Source organism: Neovison vison, chromosome 14, assembly GCF_020171115.1.
Source record: "Neovison vison isolate M4711 chromosome 14, ASM_NN_V1, whole genome shotgun sequence".
Classification (NCBI taxonomy): domain Eukaryota; kingdom Metazoa; phylum Chordata; class Mammalia; order Carnivora; family Mustelidae; genus Neogale; species Neogale vison.
Genome location: NC_058104.1, coordinates 18,317,925 through 18,338,202, shown reverse-complemented (window position 1 = coordinate 18,338,202; position 20,278 = coordinate 18,317,925). Strand labels below are relative to the sequence as shown.

Genomic DNA, 20,278 nt, shown 5'->3' with positions numbered 1-20,278 from the left:
TCATAAGGGTCACATGAGCTAGACTTATAAAGCAATTAGACCCATACTGGCATACTGTGAGCATTCAATAAATGTTATTACAAATGACTGTAATTGGTGATAAGTACAATTGTGATGATGGAAAGTAATGGGAGTGGAGAGGGTCCCCTTGGATAAAGGATGAGGGGAAGGTTCTATAAGGAGGTGACATGGAAGAGGAGGGTGGGCCGGCCATGTGGAGTAGGTTGCAGGTACGCCTGTCTGCCCGGCACAGGAAAGATAGGTGATTAGTTGGGCTACTCCGATGGAGGAGATTGCACTTTTCTGTCACTGGGTCATTCAGTTTTGATTTTTGAATCCCACTAAACCATGCCAGTGTAAATAACCATGCCCGTAAGACCAAGGTTTTGCAGTGGTCACCATTCCGGTCACCTGAGTTTGGAGAGCTCTTGAAGTGAGAGACGGTGGAGAAAAGTGGCCCTTTTTGGTTTGGAAACATTGCTCACATAAGTGATGGAGGAGACTCCTGTGCTCCCGTCTTGTTTCCTCCCAACCATTCACGTGTGTATTCTCTCCCTTGGCTGCCTCCCTCCCTCTGCACATTAAGTTGCCTGTTGATAGGGCCTAAGAAAGAGTTTTTCTCCATTTGGCCATCATCTTGTTTCTGCGGTGACTCACCCTTCATGGGATTCATTCCCCAGATTTCAGTAAAAATAACACTCTTTCAAGATGCTCATGTTCTTTCTTTGATGGGTGTTTAGATCCCTCCCCCTGTGTTGTGTTGTGATATCCTGTAAGACCATGAGTTTGTGTTCACCAGGCCGTCCTATTTGACACAGATAATGTTACTCTGAGGACATTCCCCATGCTCTATATTCTCTTGTACCTTCCTGGAAGAAATGGCATAAAATGCAGTGTCTGTCTCATTACATTTAGATGTGTTTGGTTTTCTTCAGATGTGACATTAAACGAACCAGTGTGCTTCATCACTGTGGAGATCTTGGAGTATCACTTGAGCATGGAGTTCCTATGTATCCTATCGCAGAGGCCTCCGCTGGACAACAAAAGCTCTCAGATGTGAACTTCAAACGTGCTGTTTAACAGGGATGCAATTTGAAGAAAGGCATTTTGGATCTTTATGGAGGGGAAAACACTACTTTTTGCTCAGTTGTGCAAACTCTGCGGGTGTCCTAGTGAGAAGCAGAGGGGAGCCGTAATGGAGCTGCGAGTCTGAAGGAGACGTTGCCAGGCTCGTTCCCAGACCCCCAGAGAGACCTCACGCCTCTGACGACCCCCTGCAGGCCTTCAGGCTGGTCAGATGATGGATGAGTCAGACGATGATTTTAAGGAACTCTGCGCCAGCTTTCTCCAAAGGGTGAAAAAGACTGTCACCAAGGAAGTGTCGGGGGAAAGGAAGACACAAAAGACCTCCAGCAGCACTCAGATAAGCAAACCGAAAAGGACCAAACCAACTGCCACCAAGGACAAAGCCCTTCAAGGCCCCAGGGAGAAGAAGACTCGGTCCGGCAGCCAGGACCCAAGGACTAAAAAGCAAGGGGCACCCACGTGGCAGAGGAGTGAACCCGCTCCCCCTGAGAATGGAGGGGAAAGTGTGCTTGCTTCTGCTGCACTCCAGGAGGGTGTGCAGAGCACCCAGACAGGTAACTGGGCCAGAACACCTGCCAGGATGTTTCCAGAGAGGAAACCAGAGGGGACTGTATTGTTTTAAACCAGGGGTCAGAAAACTTTGTGAAAAGGGCCAGACAGTAAATTATTTGGGCTTTGCAGCCCTGGTCTCTGTTTGCAACTTCTCAACTCCCCAGACAATCTGTCAGCAAACAGATGGGCTGTGTTTCAACCAAACTTCATTAACAAAAACAGGCAGCCCCCTGAGGACCAGAGTTGACCCAATTCCTGTTTTAAACAGGGGTCGTACAAAATAGAACCTTTATGTGAATTTTCTACATGATTATGTTTGGGGCCCTGTGCCCTATGAGAGTTTCCTATGAAGGTTTACATTATGCGTTTGACACAGGTCACGTGAGCTGAAAATAATGCTGCTTTTCTCATTGTCTTGAATTCCTTCTAGGCGGGTACCTGGCAGTGGTGTGAGCCAGCAAAGCTGCTTGAAGGCAGTGGGAAGCTGCCAGATAGGTGGAATGCCCGGGAGAACCTTCAGGTCCTTCCTTTCTCCACCGACCACCTTTGTTCTTTTCTTTTCCTTTTTTTGCTTGAAGCAGGTTTCTTACCTGCTGCCCTTGGTGTACCGAACCGTGTGTTTAACATACATTCTTCAAGCAGAACCGAGAACCAGCCTTGCACAGGATCTTTGGGCTCCTGTGTTCTGTTTCTAAATACTTCTCACCTTCACTTCCTGGTCTTAACTGGTGTTTTTTACTCGTGCGGTCAGCATGATCTCTCAGTGGAATAGTGGTGAAGAATGAGCTCGCAGAGACTGTCATAAGGCGTGTTACTGAAACATCATTGGTCCTTCAGGCCCCTTGGGAGCAGTGAAAGCTACGCATGATTCCTCCAGAAAACCGCACCCCCACGCACACCTGCGAAACTCACATAAACCTGCCAGGGGCTTCACGAAGCCTCACCAGAACCCAACTGCGGACACCAAGTTAGAGGAGAACTTATGACCTAGGAAGATAAAAATGTTTGTCGTTAATATTTCTTCAATAACTTTATAGAAAGAATTCACGTTCTATGTGCCCTTCTAAAGCGGGCAGTTCAGTGGTTTTAGCGTACTCGCAGAACTGCGTAAGCATTACCATGGGCTCACTGTAGAACATTTTCTTTTTTTTTTTTTTTTTTTTTTTTTAAAGATTTTATTTATTTATTTGTCAGAGAGAGAGGAGAGGGAGAGCAAGCACAGGCAGACAGAGTGGCAGGCAGAGGCAGAGGGAGAAGCAGGCTCCCTGCAGAGCAAGGAGCCCGATGCGGGACTCGATCCCAGGACGCTGGGATCATGACCTGAGCCGAAGGCAGCTGCTTAACCAACTGAGCCACCCAGGCGTCCCTGTAGAACATTTTCTTCACCCCACAAAGAAACCCTGTGCTTATTAGCAGTCACTCCCCGTGCCCGATCCTGTCACGGGTATTTCCAACAGGTCTGTCTGTATTATCGCCAACAGTAAGGTTACTGATAATCATTTCCTACTCACACTTGGGAGTTAAACCTAAGCTAGTTGGTAAAGGACCTCTTGAAACTTGGATCCAACCTGTATGTGATGGAAGGGGCTTAGTTTCTCCAGCTAGAACAGAAGCCTGTCAATGTTTCCCTCTTTGCCAGAGGCTTCTCCGGACAGCAGCTCCCAGCCGGCTCCTTCCTGTCTGACAGTGATGGCTCCGAGTCCCTCCAAACCCCGGACAGCAGAGCTGGTCCTCCAGCGAATGCAGCAGTTCAAGAGAGCAGACCCCGAGCGTTTGCTGCGCGCTTCGGAAGGGTGCTGTCTGCAGGCTGCACTGGCAGAAAATGCCTCAGCGGGCCCTCCAGAGGAGATGACGGCAGGGAATGGTATGATGGGAGTTTTGTATATTCCCGTCCGGGATGAGTTCGAACTCTGCAGAAAGGGGGCCGGGAAAGAACGCGTATTCCTTGAGTTGCTGGTGGGGGTGAGTGCTGTGCCTGGCACTGTACCTTGGCCACTTCATTGTGTCTAGCCAGAGAGTGAAGGATCCCTTGGGTCATTTCTCACTTAGCTTCTTTGACAAGGTATGTTTTCCTCTTTTTATTTGGACTTTTTATTATGAAATTTCTCACATACAGAAAGGTCAAAAAGAAATACTCCCAATAAACCCCCATACCCTCAACCTGTACATAAGGATTGTTAACACTTTACCATACATTTTCTAAATCTTTAAATTTGTATGATTCCTCTGAACCATTCAAAAGTAAGTGCCAGACAGGATGGCGCTTCCCCCCACAGATGATCTACATGATCACGGTGCTCTTGTCTGGCCTGATTCCATAACGTCGCCTAGTGTCCAGTTCTTATCAACATTTCCCCACTTGTCCCAAGGACAGCTTTAGAGCTGGTTTCTTTTTTTCTGAGCAAGGATCCGCCAGAAAGCCAAGTCTCACACACTGCATATGCCACAGTTCAGTAGACTCTTCAAGTCTAGACTCTAGAACAATCCCCTTGTCTTTTTTTTCATGATACCAACTTTCAGAAGAGTCTGGGACAACTGTCTAAAAGTTCCATTTTCTAGATTTGTTTGATTGTCTCCTTGTGGGGTCACATAGCCACTTCCTGTAGCCTCTGATTGTATCACAGGCGAGGGGACCGGACGGCCGGGCGGCCCCAGGTGAAGACAGCGCGGTGCCGTGGGTGTAGCTGCTGTGCGCGGCCCATTGTACTGCCCCAGAGGCACATCAGATCCCTGGTTCTGAGCTTTACCCCCTAAATGACACAAGCCCTCATCGTTGGTGAAAATATACAAAAGGGCAAGAAACGGGCAGAGACTGTTGACGGCCCAAAGGCTAACAAGTATGTAGTCTCCTAGTAGCATGTTTGCCTCCTGGGGGCACCGAGGAGGACCACCCAGGCAGTGACGTGACAGGACAGCTGCTGTAGCATCAGTCCCGGCAGCACCGACGGGGTGTGTCAGAGTTGCTCAGCTGCGACACGAGCTTTTGCCCTACACATGACTCAGCTGTTCCCATAGATTTTCATGGCATACCCAGGAATGCTCAGTGCTCAGGACAGAGAAGCCATGTCTTTGTCGTCGTTGTTTAAAACGGCACCAAAATGAAGTGTGATCCTTTCTGGCCTCATTCCTGTGAGAGGCCACAGGAATATTCAAGAACTGGGGATTTATGAAATTCTTCAAATCCCCCTGTGAGTGCCTAGGGTCAGCTCCAGCAAAATCAGATTTGGCAGTGGGCCCAGCCACTGCGGGACTGGTCTCCAGGCCAGAGTCAGTCAGTCCATCCTTTTGTCTGATGCTAGGAAGGAGACTCTGCATTTTAAAAGAGAAAGACATTTCGCTTTAACCTGGTTCTTCTAGGATGGGCGAGCTTAGGAAGGGTCGTAGCAGTAGGAAAGGCTGAGCTTTGAGGAGAAAACCTAGACTTACTGGGATAGGAGCCTTGTAAGCCTGGCCCGCCTGAGATAGACGACTTCAGCAGAAGTGGGAAAAAGGAACAGCGGGCTCTTCAGGAGCTGGTACTCAAACAGTGGTCCAGCAGCATCTCCTGGCCTGTGGGGAGTCTCGGGAAGCTCCACCTAGACCGCAGGGGTGCGAAGCTGCATTTTAACAAGCTTCCCGGGGGTTCTTAGGCGTGCTAGAGTCTGAGAATTATGCCCCGGGAGCCCTGTTTATGTCCCCCCCGGACGATACCCGCAGGAGGCACAGTGGAGCTGGTCTGCTCTCTCTGCGCCGCCTCTGCTGTCCCTGTGCTCTGACAGGCGCTGCGCAGCTCTGAGGGGCATCCCGTCCTCACAGACTGTGCCTCCTCACAGGGCCTGGGCCCAGGCTTCCCGCCACTGAGAGCGATGCTGCAGTGGCCTTGGCCCTGCATCAGGAGTTTGGGGAGCAGCGAGCATCGGCTCAGGAGGCTGACCTGGAGGAGACGGGCTTGTTCTTCTGCCAGATCTGTCAAAAGAACCTCTCAGCCATGAATTTGACACGAAGGGAACAGCACGTGAACCGGTAGGAGCAGCTTGACTCTCGCCGCTCTGGGGTCACCTCTCCCGTGGGTGTGACAGACCCAGGGGAATCTGTGGTGGGACTCTTGGGACACCTGCCCGTGACCATAGCACTTTGTTGTCAGCCTGTCCTTACTGGTTTTCCAAATGGCTTGCTATTGAGAGAGAAGTCCCGTTTACACAGTTCATCCTCTTAAAGTTAACAACTCAATGGCTTTTATTGATTATATTCACAGAATTGTGCAGCCATTACCAATGTCAATTTTAGAGTATTTTCATTACCCCCAAGAGAAACCCTGTCCCTGTGCGCGCTCGCTTTCCCTCCCCTCCGCCAGCCCCGGGCTGCCACTGGTGTCCCGTCTGCGGATTTGTCTGCTCGGGTTGTCCGTGGAATCACACGCACGTCGCCTTTGGTGTCTGCCTCCCTTTCCTCCGCCCAGTGTTTTCGAGGTTCAGCCGGGTTGGGGCATGGGTCAGAATTTCATTCCTTTCTATGGCTGAGAAAGCCCATCTGACGGGGAATCCATGTCTTGCTCACCCGCTGCCGTGCACGTAGTTTCTGCCTTTCTGATGCGGGCGCAGAGCGGCACGACCGTGTGTTTCTCGTACTGCTCTCGCTTCCTCGGGGTACAGACTCAGGAGGGGCTGCCATTGTCAGACACGTCCTCGTTCCCGTCAGCCAGCTTCGCTAGCAGAAGCAAAATTGAGGCTTTGGAGGCCAATGGCAAGCTGCGTGGAGGAGCTGGCTCCGGGAGAAAAGGCTTGGGCCCACGGCCTTTCCATTCTGACATGGACGCACGTCACCGGGGAGAGCGTTCTCCTGTGTTGACTGTCTTCCTCCAGGTGCTTGGATGAAGCTGAAAAGGCACTGACACCCTCCACACCTCGGATCCCCGAATGCCCAATTTGTGGCAAGCCCTTTCTCAGCCCGAAGAGCAGAATGAGCCACTTGAAGCAGTGCGCGGTGAAGATGGACGTCGGCCCCCAGCTCCTGCTCCAGGCCGTGCGGCTGCAGACGGCTGAGCCTGACGAGGCCAGTGGCACACCGGCGTCGAGGTGAGCCACATGGAAAGGAGGAAAATCAGAATACTCTGGTTTTTTATTTTGAAAGCCTTTTGTGGCGTTAGAGAACAATAGAGCCCTAGAACCTTCCTGCTTCTGGAAATGACACATTTGAGAAGGAAATCAGGCACAGTCTCTGCCGGGACTGAGGAAGCAACACATTCTGCACCCTCAGGGCTTTCAACTGGGGTGTGTGTGTGTGTGTGTGTGTGTCTGCAGAAAAGGACTGGTTGGCCTGGTTTCCTGAGGACCTTCCCAAGATTGTCCCATTCTCGCGGTCCTACCGGTGTCCTCTGGAGTGGCGAGGAATCTGGTAACGCACTTGACCGTGTCCATTCACCCATTCCTGTGTGGCATGCCATGGCTTCTGCCCCCGTGCGGCCCGTGTCTCCTATCCACAGAAGAGGACTCAGCATAATTTACAGAGTTGGCAAGACAGAAACGCAGGCCTTTTTTTTTTTTTTTCCTTTTTTTTAAACGTGCATGAATTAAATTCTCAGGTGTTTCAGTAGGAGGCCTACTTGCTCCGTTGCCGGGAGCAAGTCCTTGGCGAGCAAATCATAGGCACACAAGCAGCTCCACTCCCCTCCGTACCACTCCGGCGCTGTGGACGCCGCATTACGGGGACAAGCTGGTGCAGACCCCGAACTTCTGTAGGTTTGGGATTTCTATCCTTTGAAAGCTGTCAAGAGCAAAGGGAAGGCCAAGGGTGCTGGCTCTGTTTGTCCTGGCCTCTGCCTTGCACGCAGGTTATGGGCGTTTGAGCCAGGCCTGCGGCAGAAGTCAGGTTGGCCAAGGCAGATTCTTGCTGGTGAGCCTGTCTGTCTCGTAGCACGTCAGCACTAGCATCTCGGACCTGGAAGCCCAAAGGCCCTGGCACAGATGCTCTTTAAACCATGGCTTGCCTTTTGCCAGGACTGGATGAGAGCCACCTACTCAGATGAAGCATAGCTTCTTCAGTACCTGGGATGAGAAACAAGATGTGTGGGTCTGAGGCTTTGCACTGCCTCTGCCCGAAGGCCACGCCTGGGGTGCGTGGAGCTCTGGGGCAGTCAGATGCTGGCACAGCTCCTGGCCTTCTGGGAGGCAGTGGTCATCAGGTGGGCTTCCCGGGAAGCTGAGCTGAAGTAGGGCTTATTTAGATCTCCTGAGCGATGCCTGAGATTCTGGAGCCATCCCGGGCCCAGGGACAGCATGAGTCTGTACAGGGTGCTTCCCAGAGCACCCCCACAGCTGGGTTTGGGCTCCCAGTTTCTCTCTCACTTTTGCCCTCCTATTTCTTGCTCAGCCTGTTGGGGTTCACCAGGCAGTCTAGGTTCCCCAGCTGGAAACTCCTCTAAGCACACCTCCAACCCAAAGGAGCTGCTGCCACACGCTGACCTCCGGGCCGGCTGACCATGTTGGTGGTCGCAGCTGGGAGGCCTTTCCTTCGGGCCTTGGGCAGAAGCAATGCCCACAGGCCCCTGCAGGAGGGGAAGGGATCCTGTCAGGGCCAAAGTGGGCAGGACTGCCTGAGGGACGTCTGAAGTGTCAAAGGGCAGAAGGTGATAGAACCCAGGAAGCTGACTCAGAGCCACTGAGTGCAGCTCCACCAGAAGGGTTAGGCCACAGCTGGGGTGTGCAAGGACCACTCAGCTTTGGGCACCTGCCAGGAACTTAGCAGGGTAGCATCACATAGAAGGACCCAGACCCTCCCCTCTCTGGACCACACTGAACTTGGCCTGGGATCGTGAGGTTACACGAGGCAACAGGATGCTGTTTGGGACTCGCAGTGAACGCCTAGAGTGGTCTTTCCCTCTGATGGGTCCACATTGTGCCTTTTCTCTCCCCACCATAGAGGAGAAGGATCCAGGCCTCTCCCCTCCACTGAGGACACCCTCAGAACAGGAAGTGCTCAGACCTCTGGCCTCACTGACTTTTCTGTTTGGCTGCCTTTTAAGCTTCAGCAATCACATTGGAGGTCTGAAGCGGAAGGGAGCCCCCAAGAGGAAGGAGCTGCAGAAGAAATGGAAGGTCAACGAGCCCGAGGTGCCGTCCGAGGACCTGCTGGTGGCCATGGCTCTGTCCCGGTCTGAGATGGAGCGGAATGCTGTGCCCTCGGTGCTCAGACTGGAAAGCGCTTTCTCCGAGAGGATAAGACTGGGGGCAGGTAGGTGTGGCCCCCGGCTCTGCTACCACCGGGGCTCAGGGTGTGTGGCAGCTCTGTCACTGACCCTGTGCTTCTGTTTACCTTCAGAAAAGAAGAGTCGTAAGCGGAAAGCACCTGTATGCCCTCCCCCATTGTTAGTCCAGGACCTGGAGACCAGAGGGAGGCAGACAGAGGACCGAGTGGCCCAGCTCTTCGCAGAGGAGATGGAGCTGTCCAGCACGCCGCCACTGCCCACGAGCAGGATCCTGAAGGAAGAGCGGGAGAAGGCCGGACGGCATCTGCAGTCACCTGGGGGAAAGCAGAACTTTTTGTGGGAGGGCAGCGCCCTGACTGGGGCCTGGGTTCTGGAAGACTTCTACACCGCAAGCCTGGTCCCTCCCATGGTGCCCCAGCAGCCCACGAAGGTGGGTCCTCCCGTCTAGGCACACAGGTGGCTCCAGGCAGAGGCTAGCAGCCAGGACGGCAGCCCTGGGCATCATCAGAAAGTCCAAAAAGGAAGGAAGGGTGGGAAGTCGGGCGTGCCGGCTGTAGCATATTCCTCTGTACAGCGGCTGATGGCTCTCCTGGGAAAAACAGGAGGCTCTCCTGTTCTGGAGTGTGTGAGGGCATGTTTGACACGCATTCTGGGGCCCCATGCTGGGGGATGGTGTCATCCACCCAGTGCGGCCCAGGAGCCGGACAAGCCTGCTGCAGGTGGGCCTGGAGTCGCTGCATGCTTGAGGCCATTCAGATAACATTAGGGGACAGCACCCTCTGGGACTTCCCCGCAGGTGTAGATGGAACAGACTTGGCCTCCAGCGTGACAGAGGAGCCCGCTGAGAGATGGTGACAGGAAGAAGCTTCCTAGGGTTGCTCTGGGCTGTGGCTGGCACTCTCAGAACTTCTGTGTTGGCCATGGCTGCAGCCATGGCCACACGGTGACTCAGCCTCCTGAATTCTTCCAGGGTTGTAGCCAGGAGCCCACGCTGCCGCCTGATCAGCCAGAGCTGGGGATGCAAACGCCACCCACTCTCCCCAGTGCTCCGCCTGTGGGCCATGGCCCCAGGAACCCATCACCCTCTGCCAGCCAGAGAGAGCACCAGGCCTTGCAGGATCTTGTGGACCTGGCGAGAGAGGGGCTGAGTGCCACCCCGTGGCCCTGCAGTGGGGGCCCAGTACGCTCAGGAGGGGCCACAGGTAAGACCCTAGATGGGACACCTGGGCCAGCCCTGCCCTCCTGGTCCTCCCTCCCCACAGCTGTGGCCATGACCTTATAGCCTGGGGACAGTCGCTCAGATTCAAGGTTCTCTGGCTTGTCCTCATATGGTGGGGAGAGTGCAGTCTCTATAAGCGCTTTCCCTTTTTTCCTCAAAGATGGATGTCGTACAGGTGAGTCCATCAGTTTTCTCCAACTTGAACCGACGACAGAGCCCTTGCCCAGAGCCAGTGATTGTGCAGACTGTCCATTTTTACTACCTGTGTACCTCTGGGGGCGTGCAGCAAAACTCGGTGGTTTGCTCGCAGTGAAGAAGCCTTAGGGTAAAGAGCATGTCTGAGGCGCCGGTCTGGGCCGCTGGTCTGGGGCGCTGGTCTGGGACGCCGCTGGAGTCAGCCAACCGACACCTGATGCCCCTTCCCGGAGACAGACACTGCTGGGAGGTGATGTTCTCTTAACCTGTGGCTCCTTCTCTCAGGGATGGATATGTCGCCTACCGGCCTTCCACCGACTGGGTTTGTCCTGCCACCTGAGGAGAAGCCCCTGGACAGGGGCAGCCACGCTTCGGTAAGCACTAGGGCTCCTCACCGAGCACTGCGCGGCCCGGCCCTACTCCCTGCGCTGGGGTCCTGGCCACCGCAGCACATCCTCTGCTCTGTGCAGGGAGCTCCCACCCGGCCCCCAGAGCCTCGCACGAGTATGCTGCCCGCTCAGCAGCTGAGCTAAGCCAGGCGAGAGCCCACACGAGCCTCCTGTCCCCCTCTAGGGCTCTGCCATGAGTCTTCTGTCCCTTCTGTCCTTGAACTCTGGGGGTACCTCAGTAGCCAAGCCCTGGGAACCTGCTTTGTCCTCAGAGCCTACAGGGATCCCTGTTGCTCTATGAGGGGGCCTCATGCCCCCAGCGTTTCATCCATTTGTTCAGGACATGCAGGTCCTGGCTGGTCTCCAACTGAGAGTTCACGTTCTGTGTCAGTGACACTTGGTTGGAAGTTGGGTTTTCCTTAGAATGGATGTCATTCTGTTAGTAGATTAGTATCAGCCAAACACTTACCCCAAGGTCTACCTGATGACCAAGGCACGTGGTCAGAGAAGGACTGAGGCTCCTCTCAGCCGGGTACCTGAACGGCCTGGGCTCAGGGTCCCTGCCTGTCACGTCGGAGCCCCACATGGTGCTTGGGAAGTGCTGAGCACTGCTGCATCCAATTCCTTGTCTCCTCCCTCTGCCCTGTGTCCAGCCAGGGAACTCGGTGGGATGGAATTTGAGAAAGAAGCTAGTGTTGTACTAGCATGTACTGCTGAGAGCCTCAGGGCAACAGAAGGGGGACCCGCATGGGAGCCCCGCAGACAGGAGCCCAAGGCACTCCTGAAGTCGGAGAACTTACTGTGAGACCCATCTGCTCCCCTCCCTCCAGCTCACCCTCGGTTTGCTGCTGGCCGACCTCAGAGCCATGGTCGATAACCCACAGCTGAGTGACGTCCAGCTTCAGACGGACCGCGGGGACGTGCTTTACGCCCACAAGTTCGTGCTGTATGCCCGATGCCCCCTTCTCATGCAGTATGTGAGTACGGTCCCCGCCCCTCCTCCCTCCCGCTCCGAGGGCTTCTGCACAGGAGAGCTTCCGCACACGCACCTCCGGCCTCCTGCCCCCTTCGCTCCCCTCCGCGCCCCGCACACATGCACCCGCCTCCCTCCCTCCTCTCAGCGCACCTGCTTCTGTGGAGAGACACGGTTGAGGCTAGGAAGCAGTATAAGGAGATGAGCTGAGAATTGGAGAGCCTCATATTGCTTGATCGGTTGAATAAAAATCCATTTTCCCCAGACCTGTCCGGTTTTTCTGTTTCCATAATTATGAAGTCCTGATTGACCTGCTGGCAGACATTTCTGTGCTGACCTGCGCCAACACCCAGGAGACTTGAATGCGTGCTGTAGGAATCGAGTAAACCGCTGCCGGTCTCTCCCAGAGAGGCCTCGTGCCTCTGATGTGTCTGTCGAGAGGGGACCAGTTGGGTGCTGAACCTCTATCAAAGTCTGACTTTGCCAGCCGAGAAGTGTTAGGGCCTGACCGGAGTTCCTGACCAGTAGACAGGCGCAACACTGGCCAGTGCCGGTGCTGGGGACGGGCTGCATGGAGGCGTGGGGATGCACGGAGCCACCCAGGCCCTCTGTGTGGCCCCACATCCTGTCTGGGAGGTCGTAACCCTTCTGTACTGGACTTCGTTCCCAGGTGAACAGCGAAGGCTTCTTCGTTGTGGAGGACGGCGACCCGCGGAGCCAGCGTGTGCTGCTGAGTGACGTGAGCACCGAGGCCGCCCGCGCGCTCCTGCACTACCTCTACACTGCGGACCCCGGCGTGCCTCCCCGGCTGGCCCCTGACCTCTGTGCTCTGGCCCACAGGTCCGGTGGCTCTTCCCGTTTACCTCTGGCGTCTGACATTAACCAAAGAGCAGGTTGATGGCCTGCAGGAGGCGCAGGGCTGAGTCCTTCCAGGACCTATTAACCCCGGGTTTATGCTCAGTGGTGACCCTGCCCAGGATGTAGTGACTGGCATTCTGGCCAGAACGGACACTGGCAGGCGAGCCCAGCGCTGGCTGAAGACGGCCTCTGCCAGGTCACATGGCTCTTAGCTCCCCAGACGGTGCCACTCCTTGGTCGTTTGGCCACAGAAGCTGAATGGTGGCTATTCTTTCCCAGGTCCCTGGGAATGGGAGTGTGAACAGAGCGTAATGCCTGTGTAGCTCCTGGGGGTGTGCAGGCTCTCAGCTCATCCGCGCCGTGTTGGGAGAGGCGGCAGGTGGCTCAGCAAAGCAAGCTGTTATAGCTCCTGACAGGGCTAAGGGCCTCTGGGAGAAAGCCGTGCTCGCGCTAGGCCCTGTCGCCCCTCAGCTGCACTCCTGGGAAGGGATCAGCATGGCCTTCCGGGTCCTGAGTGTGGCCATCAGACCAGGGAGCCTCAAGAAGGCAGCAGGCTGGTGCACCGCTGGCCCCGGCTGACCGGGGCTGATCTGGTGTCTGGGGTTTGCATCGGTCTCCGAGCTTTCGGGGCCTCCCAGGGCAGCAGACTCACCAGCTCTGCAGCACAACTCCTGTCACCATCCACTCGATGTGACACACCCCTTTGTGTTTGGGCAGTAGAGTTAGCGAACCCTGCCCTGAAGGTCCCCAAGTCTCTTCTTGAGCTCTGTGGCCTGGGGTGTTGCTGGCTGTGCACGGGCACCATCGCCGCAAGGGCGCAGAAAAGGCCCGGGCCAAGGCCTGGCTGTCATCTCTGTGAGGACTCGCACCCCGATCCTCACCAGCACTGGGCGCCTGGCTGCTGCCTCGCGGGGCACTGATGCGCGGCATTTTCTGTTGCAGGTTTGGGGTTAGCGAGCTTGTTCTTCTGTGCGAACAAGCGCCTGACGTGAGCGATTCGGAGGACGGACCGTGGAAGCAGAAGGAAGACAAGGATTGTGAAAGCCGCGCAGAGAACTTCCAAGAACTCTTGAGGTCTGTGTGGGTAGATGAGGAGGAAGAAGTGGAGGCTTTGTTGAAATCTGAGAGCCTTGAAGAAGACAGAGAAAAAGTGAATGAAGCAGAAATGGAAGAAATTTATGAATTTGCAGCCACTCAACGAAAGCTGCACCAGGGGGAAGGAGCTCCAGAGATCAAGGAAGAAACTGACCAGTTTGGGGACAATGGTCCAGTGTCTGCTCAAATCCTAGCAAGTGACGAGATCAGCGAACAGTCAGAAAATGCAGAACAAATGGAATCATCTGGTCAGGAAAGAGGAGAGGCCCCAGCCAAACAGAGAAGCATGAGACAATCCACGCCCCCGCCACTCCAGGGCCAGTGTGTGGATGAGGAGAAAGCAGGGGCGCCAGAGGAAGCACTGGGTCGTTCTGGCTCCCCTCCTCCTGGGGGCTGCAGGGAAGGGAGAAGGGAAGGCAGGTTCTGGTGCTCAGCTGATGCTCCTGAGGCCCGGCCGTGCTCATCAACTCCCAGAAGATGCCGTGGGCTGTCCCAGATCGTGAGCCATCTCCAGGAAGCCAATGGCATGGTCTTGGGACCAAGGGCAGGGAGCCCCTGTGCCCCTGCTCTCCGGCAGACACCCCCGTGGAGCCCGTGCCTGTCACAGTCCCCTGGAGGCCAGAGTCCCGGCCCATCACACCCTCGTCCTTGTCTCAGGGGCGAGTCACCCTCGCCAGGGCCCCAGCCGCAGGGCAGAGCTTCTGGGGTGACCTCCCAGGACTCCCCAGCAAAGCGGAGGAGGAGCAGGAGCCTCCTCACGATACTTCAAGATCCAGGCCTCCAGAAGGGTGAGGACCGTGGTTCCTTATTGGAATGCAGAAATAAAGGGGTTCTGACCTCCCCAGAGAAGTCTCCATCCATCGACCTAACGCAGTCAAAACCTGCCTGTTTGAACTCCAGATCTCAGAACGCTCCATCCAGCAAGAACAGAGAAGATGAGATTATTCTTCTATTGGATTCAGATGAAGAACTGGAGCTAGAACAAAGCAAAATAAAGTCAGGTTTTAATGGTCCCCTGGAAGGAAGGAAAGTTCTAGAAGTTAGCCCCAAGTCTTCTGAGCTATTTTCTGTCATCGATGTCGATGCAGATCAGGAAATTCTCCAAAGCCCAGTGAGAAGAGAGGCTTCCTTGCAGGGCGGGGAGGAGAGGCCAGCAGGGAACCGGGGTTCTACGGGGGGCAGAGGGACCCCTCGGCGGTCATGTGACCCCGAGAGCAGCCCCGAGGAGGACAGCACCACGGATACCTCATGGCTCGTGCCCGCCACGCCACTGGCCAGCAGAAGCCGGGACTCCTCCTCGCAGACGCAGGTAACAGGCCTCGGGTCCAGGGCTTCGGTGGACCACATGGCTCAGGTCAAGCCCTGGGTCCCATTAGAAAACAGGGGTGGGCCCAAAGCTGCAAGTAAGTCTTCGGTCATCACCCCCCAGATGTCATCATCATGCCTGGTCCCCACCTATGCAGGCAGCCCCGACAACCAGAACCCTTCTAGGAGGCCCCACCCCGGGCGCCACCAGCACGGCTCTCCAGCTCCCTGTCCCGTCTCTGTCGGCTTCGCCGATCTCACCAGGCAGTCCCAGAAGCACTGCCCCCCGGGGCCCGGCCTGCTGAGTCAGGCCATCGCCAGCGAGGTGGTGGAGGTGGAGGACAGCGAGGATGAGCAGGAGGCAGCCTCGCGGCAGGCAAACAGCAGCCCCCTGCTGGACGGCGACCCTCCGATACCGGTGGACGAGTGCCACTGGCACGTGGAGCCCCTCTCGCCGATTCCCATTGACCGCCTGAACCTCGAGCGGACCGGCCCCCTGAGCCCTGGCAGTCCTGGCGGTAAGGCCGGGGAGGCCCTAGACGGCAGTGGCTGCCACTCCCCAGCCCTCCCGGCCACCGCCCCTGCCCGCGGAAGCTGCGCTGGCCAGAGAAAGTCTCAAGAGAAGTCCTCTCGGGCCAGCTCACCTGGGAGCCGCAGGCTGAGCTTTCTGAACTCCGCTCTGTGGGACGACTGGGATGGAGAGGACCAGAAGTCTCCAGAGCTGCTTCCTCCAGCCCAGACACCGAGCATTGATGTTGCTGCTCAGAACTCAGAAGCGCTGGAGACACCAAGTGAGTAGTGGGAGGGTAGTGGTTACACTGCTTTACACAGAGGGGCTGGAGGGGGCAGTGGAGACCGTGTGGGGTGGCGGGGCTGCGGGGCCTGCTGGGCTGCGGCGAGCCTCACCCCACCCCTCTCTTGAGGAGGAAGGAGGGGCTTGCTCTCAGACCTGCTGCTTAGCCGGGTCCCATGACTCCTTGGGCCCCTGTTAAAAGCCCCCATCTGTGGACCCCACTCGAGGACACTGAACCAGCGCTGACCTGGGTCACCTTGTGGATGAGCCTCGGAAACAGGTGCTCTGTGAGAGCCCCCCGGCACGCAACTGCGTTTATCTGAAATGTCCAGAGCGAGCACATCTGTGGAGACGGAACGTAGACAAGCAGCTGCCAAGACGGGGGGTGGGGTGCAGAGGAGAACTGGGGGTGTGTGGGGGTGCGGAACCTCCTCTGGGGGCGATGAGGTTGCTTCGGAGCTGGAGGTGGTGGGTGCAGTGAATCAGAGGCTGTGAATGTACTAAGTGCCTCTGAATTGTGCACTTTAAAATTTTAGGTGAATTTCCATCCCGATTAAAACAACCCCAGATGTGGCGAGGGTTGGGGGTTGGCTGTGAACCTCAGCCCTTTGTCGTCTACCCCTCCAAGCCCGTGGAGGGGTGCAGTTTCCCAGCTCATGTCAGTCACAGGGGAGAGTCAGAGCCCCCAGGGTCAGCCCCTTGAGGAGCTGCTGCCCATGCCTGGTCCCCTGTCAGGCAGATGCTGGGAGGGCCGGGAAGGGGCAGGGTTGTGCAAAGCAGTGACTGGTCACAAGGAAGCAGCCTATGGGCAGAGGACGTGTACGCGACCTGGTGTTCCATTTCCTCCCCAAATCCGAGACCAGCTGGGCACGACTGACCGGCACTCTCGGCCTTGAGTGGGGATCAGAGCTGTCTGGAGAGCTTCACCCCAGAGTGGAGACCAGAATTTGCATTCTGGCCAGTTCCCTGGTGGTGCTGTGAGAACCAGACTTCAGAGCAGGGACCTTATTAGTCTGAACTCGAGGTGGGCTTCCAGGAGGTGACAAATTTTCTCAAATTATATAAAGAATTTTGTGATTTTCTCAGGAGAAAATCCTATTTTCACTGGAGTCTCCAAGGGCTGCATGCTCATAAAAAGGATAAAAACCAAAGTCCATATATTCCTAAGTTGTTCCATTTGCCTTTCAAACACTGATTTCTTTTTAAAACAACAGCTTTACTGAGCTATTATGCACGTGCCATGACGTCCACCCTTTAAAGTGTACAGTTCCGTGGTTTTTAGTCCGTGAACAATGTCCTGCGTGGGGAGATACAGGCTTCCAGTTAGGGAATGAGTAAGTCATGGGGCGGAGTGTAGTCAGTGGTGTCACAGCAGCGCAGGGTGACAGACGGCAGTCACAAAACAAGCCAGACCGCACAGTTACCTCAACGATGTTTTGCAGCCATCAGTGCTAGTCCCAGAACATGTCCCCGCACCCATCAGCAGTCACTCCTGTGCCTGGTCCCCCAGCCCCTGGCAGCCACGAGTCTGCTTCCTGCGCTGTTCACACTGCTCAACGCTGTGGCCCTAGTCACGTGCTGTGTGATGCTTTCCAGTGGGAAGACAGGGCCGGCGTCCAGCGGGGACGGGGTGCGGCAGCATGGCGGCCGGGCTTTCTTCAAACGCACTCTTTGTCTTGTGCTGCTGCTGAGCCCAGAAGAGGTAAATCCAGGTCCCCTGTGCTGAAACGTGTTTCTTTTGTTCTACCTAGAAGGTGCTAATCGGAAGAACTTGCCCCCGAAAGTGCCCATAACACCCATGCCAAGGTACTCCATCATGGAGACTCCGGTACTGAAGAAAGAACTGGATAGGTGGGTGCTGGTCTTCAGACCTGCTCTGGAGTGGTCCCCGCCCCCCTGTACGGGTCGGGGCTTGGCGAGGCTAGGAGTTGGAGACCAGCGATGGGGGTCTGGTAGCAGGAGCTGCAGGGCGATGGGAGCCTGTGTGACTGCTGGCTCTCCACACACTGTTCCCCAGACTACAAGTTACCCTGAGACGCTGAGAGATGAGACCCCAGCCGCCCCTCAGTTGGTAGATCTGCATGGGCCTATGGACGGACATGGGCCCTTGCCTTAACAGTCTCAAGAGAGACCCCATTTTTTAGAAGAACACGAAAACTGTCATCCCAATCAGTGTGCCCTTCACCTTGGGTCCCAGAAGTGTTATCACTGCCATCATCACTGAACCGGGGTCTGGCCCTTCTGGAGTATTCTTCAGAGTAAACCCAGTTGGCAATGCAGAATGTGCTCACGAAAGTCAGGCATTTTAAGATTTCATTTACACAAAGCCATTAATTTGCTGAGAACTGTTTGCCCTGTGCTGAAGTTCACCTGTTTTCCCATTCAGGTTTGGGGTCCGCCCTCTACCCAAACGCCAGATGGTCCTAAAGCTGAAGGAGATATTCCAGTACACTCACCAGACTCTCGAGTCTGACTCGGAGAATGAGAGCCAGTCCTCCCAGGGGCCCCCGCAGGCTCTGCACAGCCAGACCCACGCCAGCAGGACCTCCAAGGCTCCCAGGGCCGCTGGCCGTGCCCGACTGGAGGCCACTTCTGGCCCTCTTTCCCAAAGGTCCAAGGGCTCCACTAAGACCAAGGGCCCCCGACATCAGAAGAAACAGCCTGGTGGAAGCATGCCTCCCATGAGCTCCTCACCGGTCAGGGAGGGGCCTCCAGACCCTGATGGGGACGCCCAACTCCCAGCCTCCCAGGAATCAGTGGCCTCCTCTGTGGACAGCAGTGACAGCTCCTTTAGCTCTCTAAGGTAATGGGATGGAGGACAGGGCCAGGGGCTTCATAGGTGCCCTGACCCCGGGTCTGGGATTTGGCAGAAGCCAGGCCTAATGCCTTGAAATCCCACTGTCTTCTGGATTGGAACTGGGAGACACCATTGGGGTGAAGGGCCATCCCCTGTGGGCCTCCTAAGCAGACCTCTGGAGCTCCTGTGTCCTCACCGCACAGGATGCTCTCTGGCTGCTGGCAGTGGACTATGGCCAAGGGTCGGAGCCTGCTCAGGCAGGTGGCTGGGGGGCTGGAAGCACGGCAGCCTGGAGCTTCCCGCCTCCCAGGGAGGCCATCCATGCTGGGGTCGGGCTCTGCAGGGGACCCCCGCACTCCTTCCATCAGAGGAGTTCCTGGTCTCGGGCGCTGGGGAGGACAAGTGTCACAGGGTGTTTCTCGTCCCTTTCAGCTCTTCTTCCTGTGAGTTTGGAGCGGCCTTTGAGTCTGCAGAGGACGATGAGGGCGAAGAGGAGGGCAGTGCGTCCCAGGCGGCTGTGCCCGCAGCAGCCACAGAGGAGGCTGTGAGGCACTACATCCGCTCCAGGCCGGCCCTCTACCGCAAGGTCCTGCTGTACCAGCCCTTCGAGCTGGCCGAGCTGCAGGCCGAGCTGAAGCAGCACGGCATCCGTGTGGCCACCCAGAAGCTGCTGGACTTCCTGGACGCTCACTGCATCACCTTCACCACCGCCGCGGCCCGGAAGGAGAAGCTCCGCAGGAAGAGGCGGCAGCCGGTGGGCAAGAAGAGGGGCCGAGCCGCCAGGCCGGTCCGTCCCTCCGCATCACAAGCCGTCAGCGGCCTGTGAGGCTCCGCAGCCGCCGGCAGCGAGCCAGGCCTCCACGGCCCTTTCTGGGTCTGGGGACCGCATCCTTCCCCCATGAGAGGGGCCATGGCACCGAGCTGGGTCGGCTGTCCCCAACTCCTTTTCCTGGGGTCGTGTTCAGAGCGTGGCACCCATGGCCCTTCCCTCTGTTGGTGCCCGCTGTTTGTCTCCCTTTAACCCCGCCATGCCCCCGGGTGCTTCAGAGGGGCGGCAGGCGGGGTTCTTCAGACACACAGTGTCCCCATCCTGAGACGGATGCCCAGGGCCAGCTTGCCCCTGCCCTGCCGTCTCTTCCAATCACAGCCTCCGCTAGCACACCAGGTATCCACAAGCCTCTCGTGCCACCTGGCCTCAGCTGGCCCAGACACCTGTCCTTGTCACCAGCAGTCTCTAAACTAGGCAGTGCAGGAGGGCCCAGCACAGCTCCGAAGGCCCCAGAATCCGCCTGTTGTTTGTTAACTAGCTCTGTCGGTGTGTAGTAAGGCTGTCTCTGGCCTCTGGAGTGGGGTGGAACACAGGTGACGGCCAGAAAGGAAGAAAAGTTGGGGCGTCTACATCCTTGTGAATGTCTCGTTGTTTTAAATACAGTGCAGTCCATTTTCTATGATGTGCAATAAAAACAAAAAGGCTTTATAAAAATCTTCCAGATGCTCCACTGTAGAAAGATAATGAGGGAAGCTGGCTGGGAGCTTCGCCCCCAGCTCCCTCACTGCCTCCACACACGAGTCTGCGAAAGGCCTGAGCCAGGCCTGCTGGCTTCTCATGTCCCTTTGGTTCTTAGATAAGAGATGTGTGTTCATCCATTCGCCCACTTTCAGACAGCCCCTTGCTGCGGCCTGGGACCCAGCCCTGTGACCCTGGGAATTGTTACAGATACAGCCTTGGGCCTGCCCAGACCCACTGAGTCAGGGTCTGCATTTTCCCGAGATGAGCCTGTGATGCTTGCTGTGTCCTGGGCCCGGTGGAGAGCGGTCAGAAGCTAGCGAGTG

General features: G+C 56.2%; 1 protein-coding gene across 1 annotated transcript; it reads left to right on the top strand.

Moving 5' to 3' along the window:
* Positions 1 to 188: 188 nt before the first annotated feature.
* Positions 189 to 19,928, top strand: SLX4 (SLX4 structure-specific endonuclease subunit). The gene is made up of 15 exons (XM_044234011.1): positions 189 to 219; positions 1,281 to 1,640; positions 3,278 to 3,502; positions 5,451 to 5,640; positions 6,480 to 6,692; positions 8,639 to 8,847; positions 8,935 to 9,251; positions 9,792 to 10,023; positions 10,521 to 10,609; positions 11,455 to 11,601; positions 12,268 to 12,437; positions 13,398 to 15,646; positions 17,400 to 17,499; positions 18,035 to 18,451; positions 18,878 to 19,928. The coding sequence occupies exons 1-15, from the start codon at positions 189 to 191 to the stop codon at positions 19,269 to 19,271; spliced, it is 5,343 nt and encodes a 1,780-aa protein (XP_044089946.1). The 3' UTR covers positions 19,272 to 19,928.
* The last annotated feature ends 350 nt before the right edge of the window (positions 19,929 to 20,278 follow it).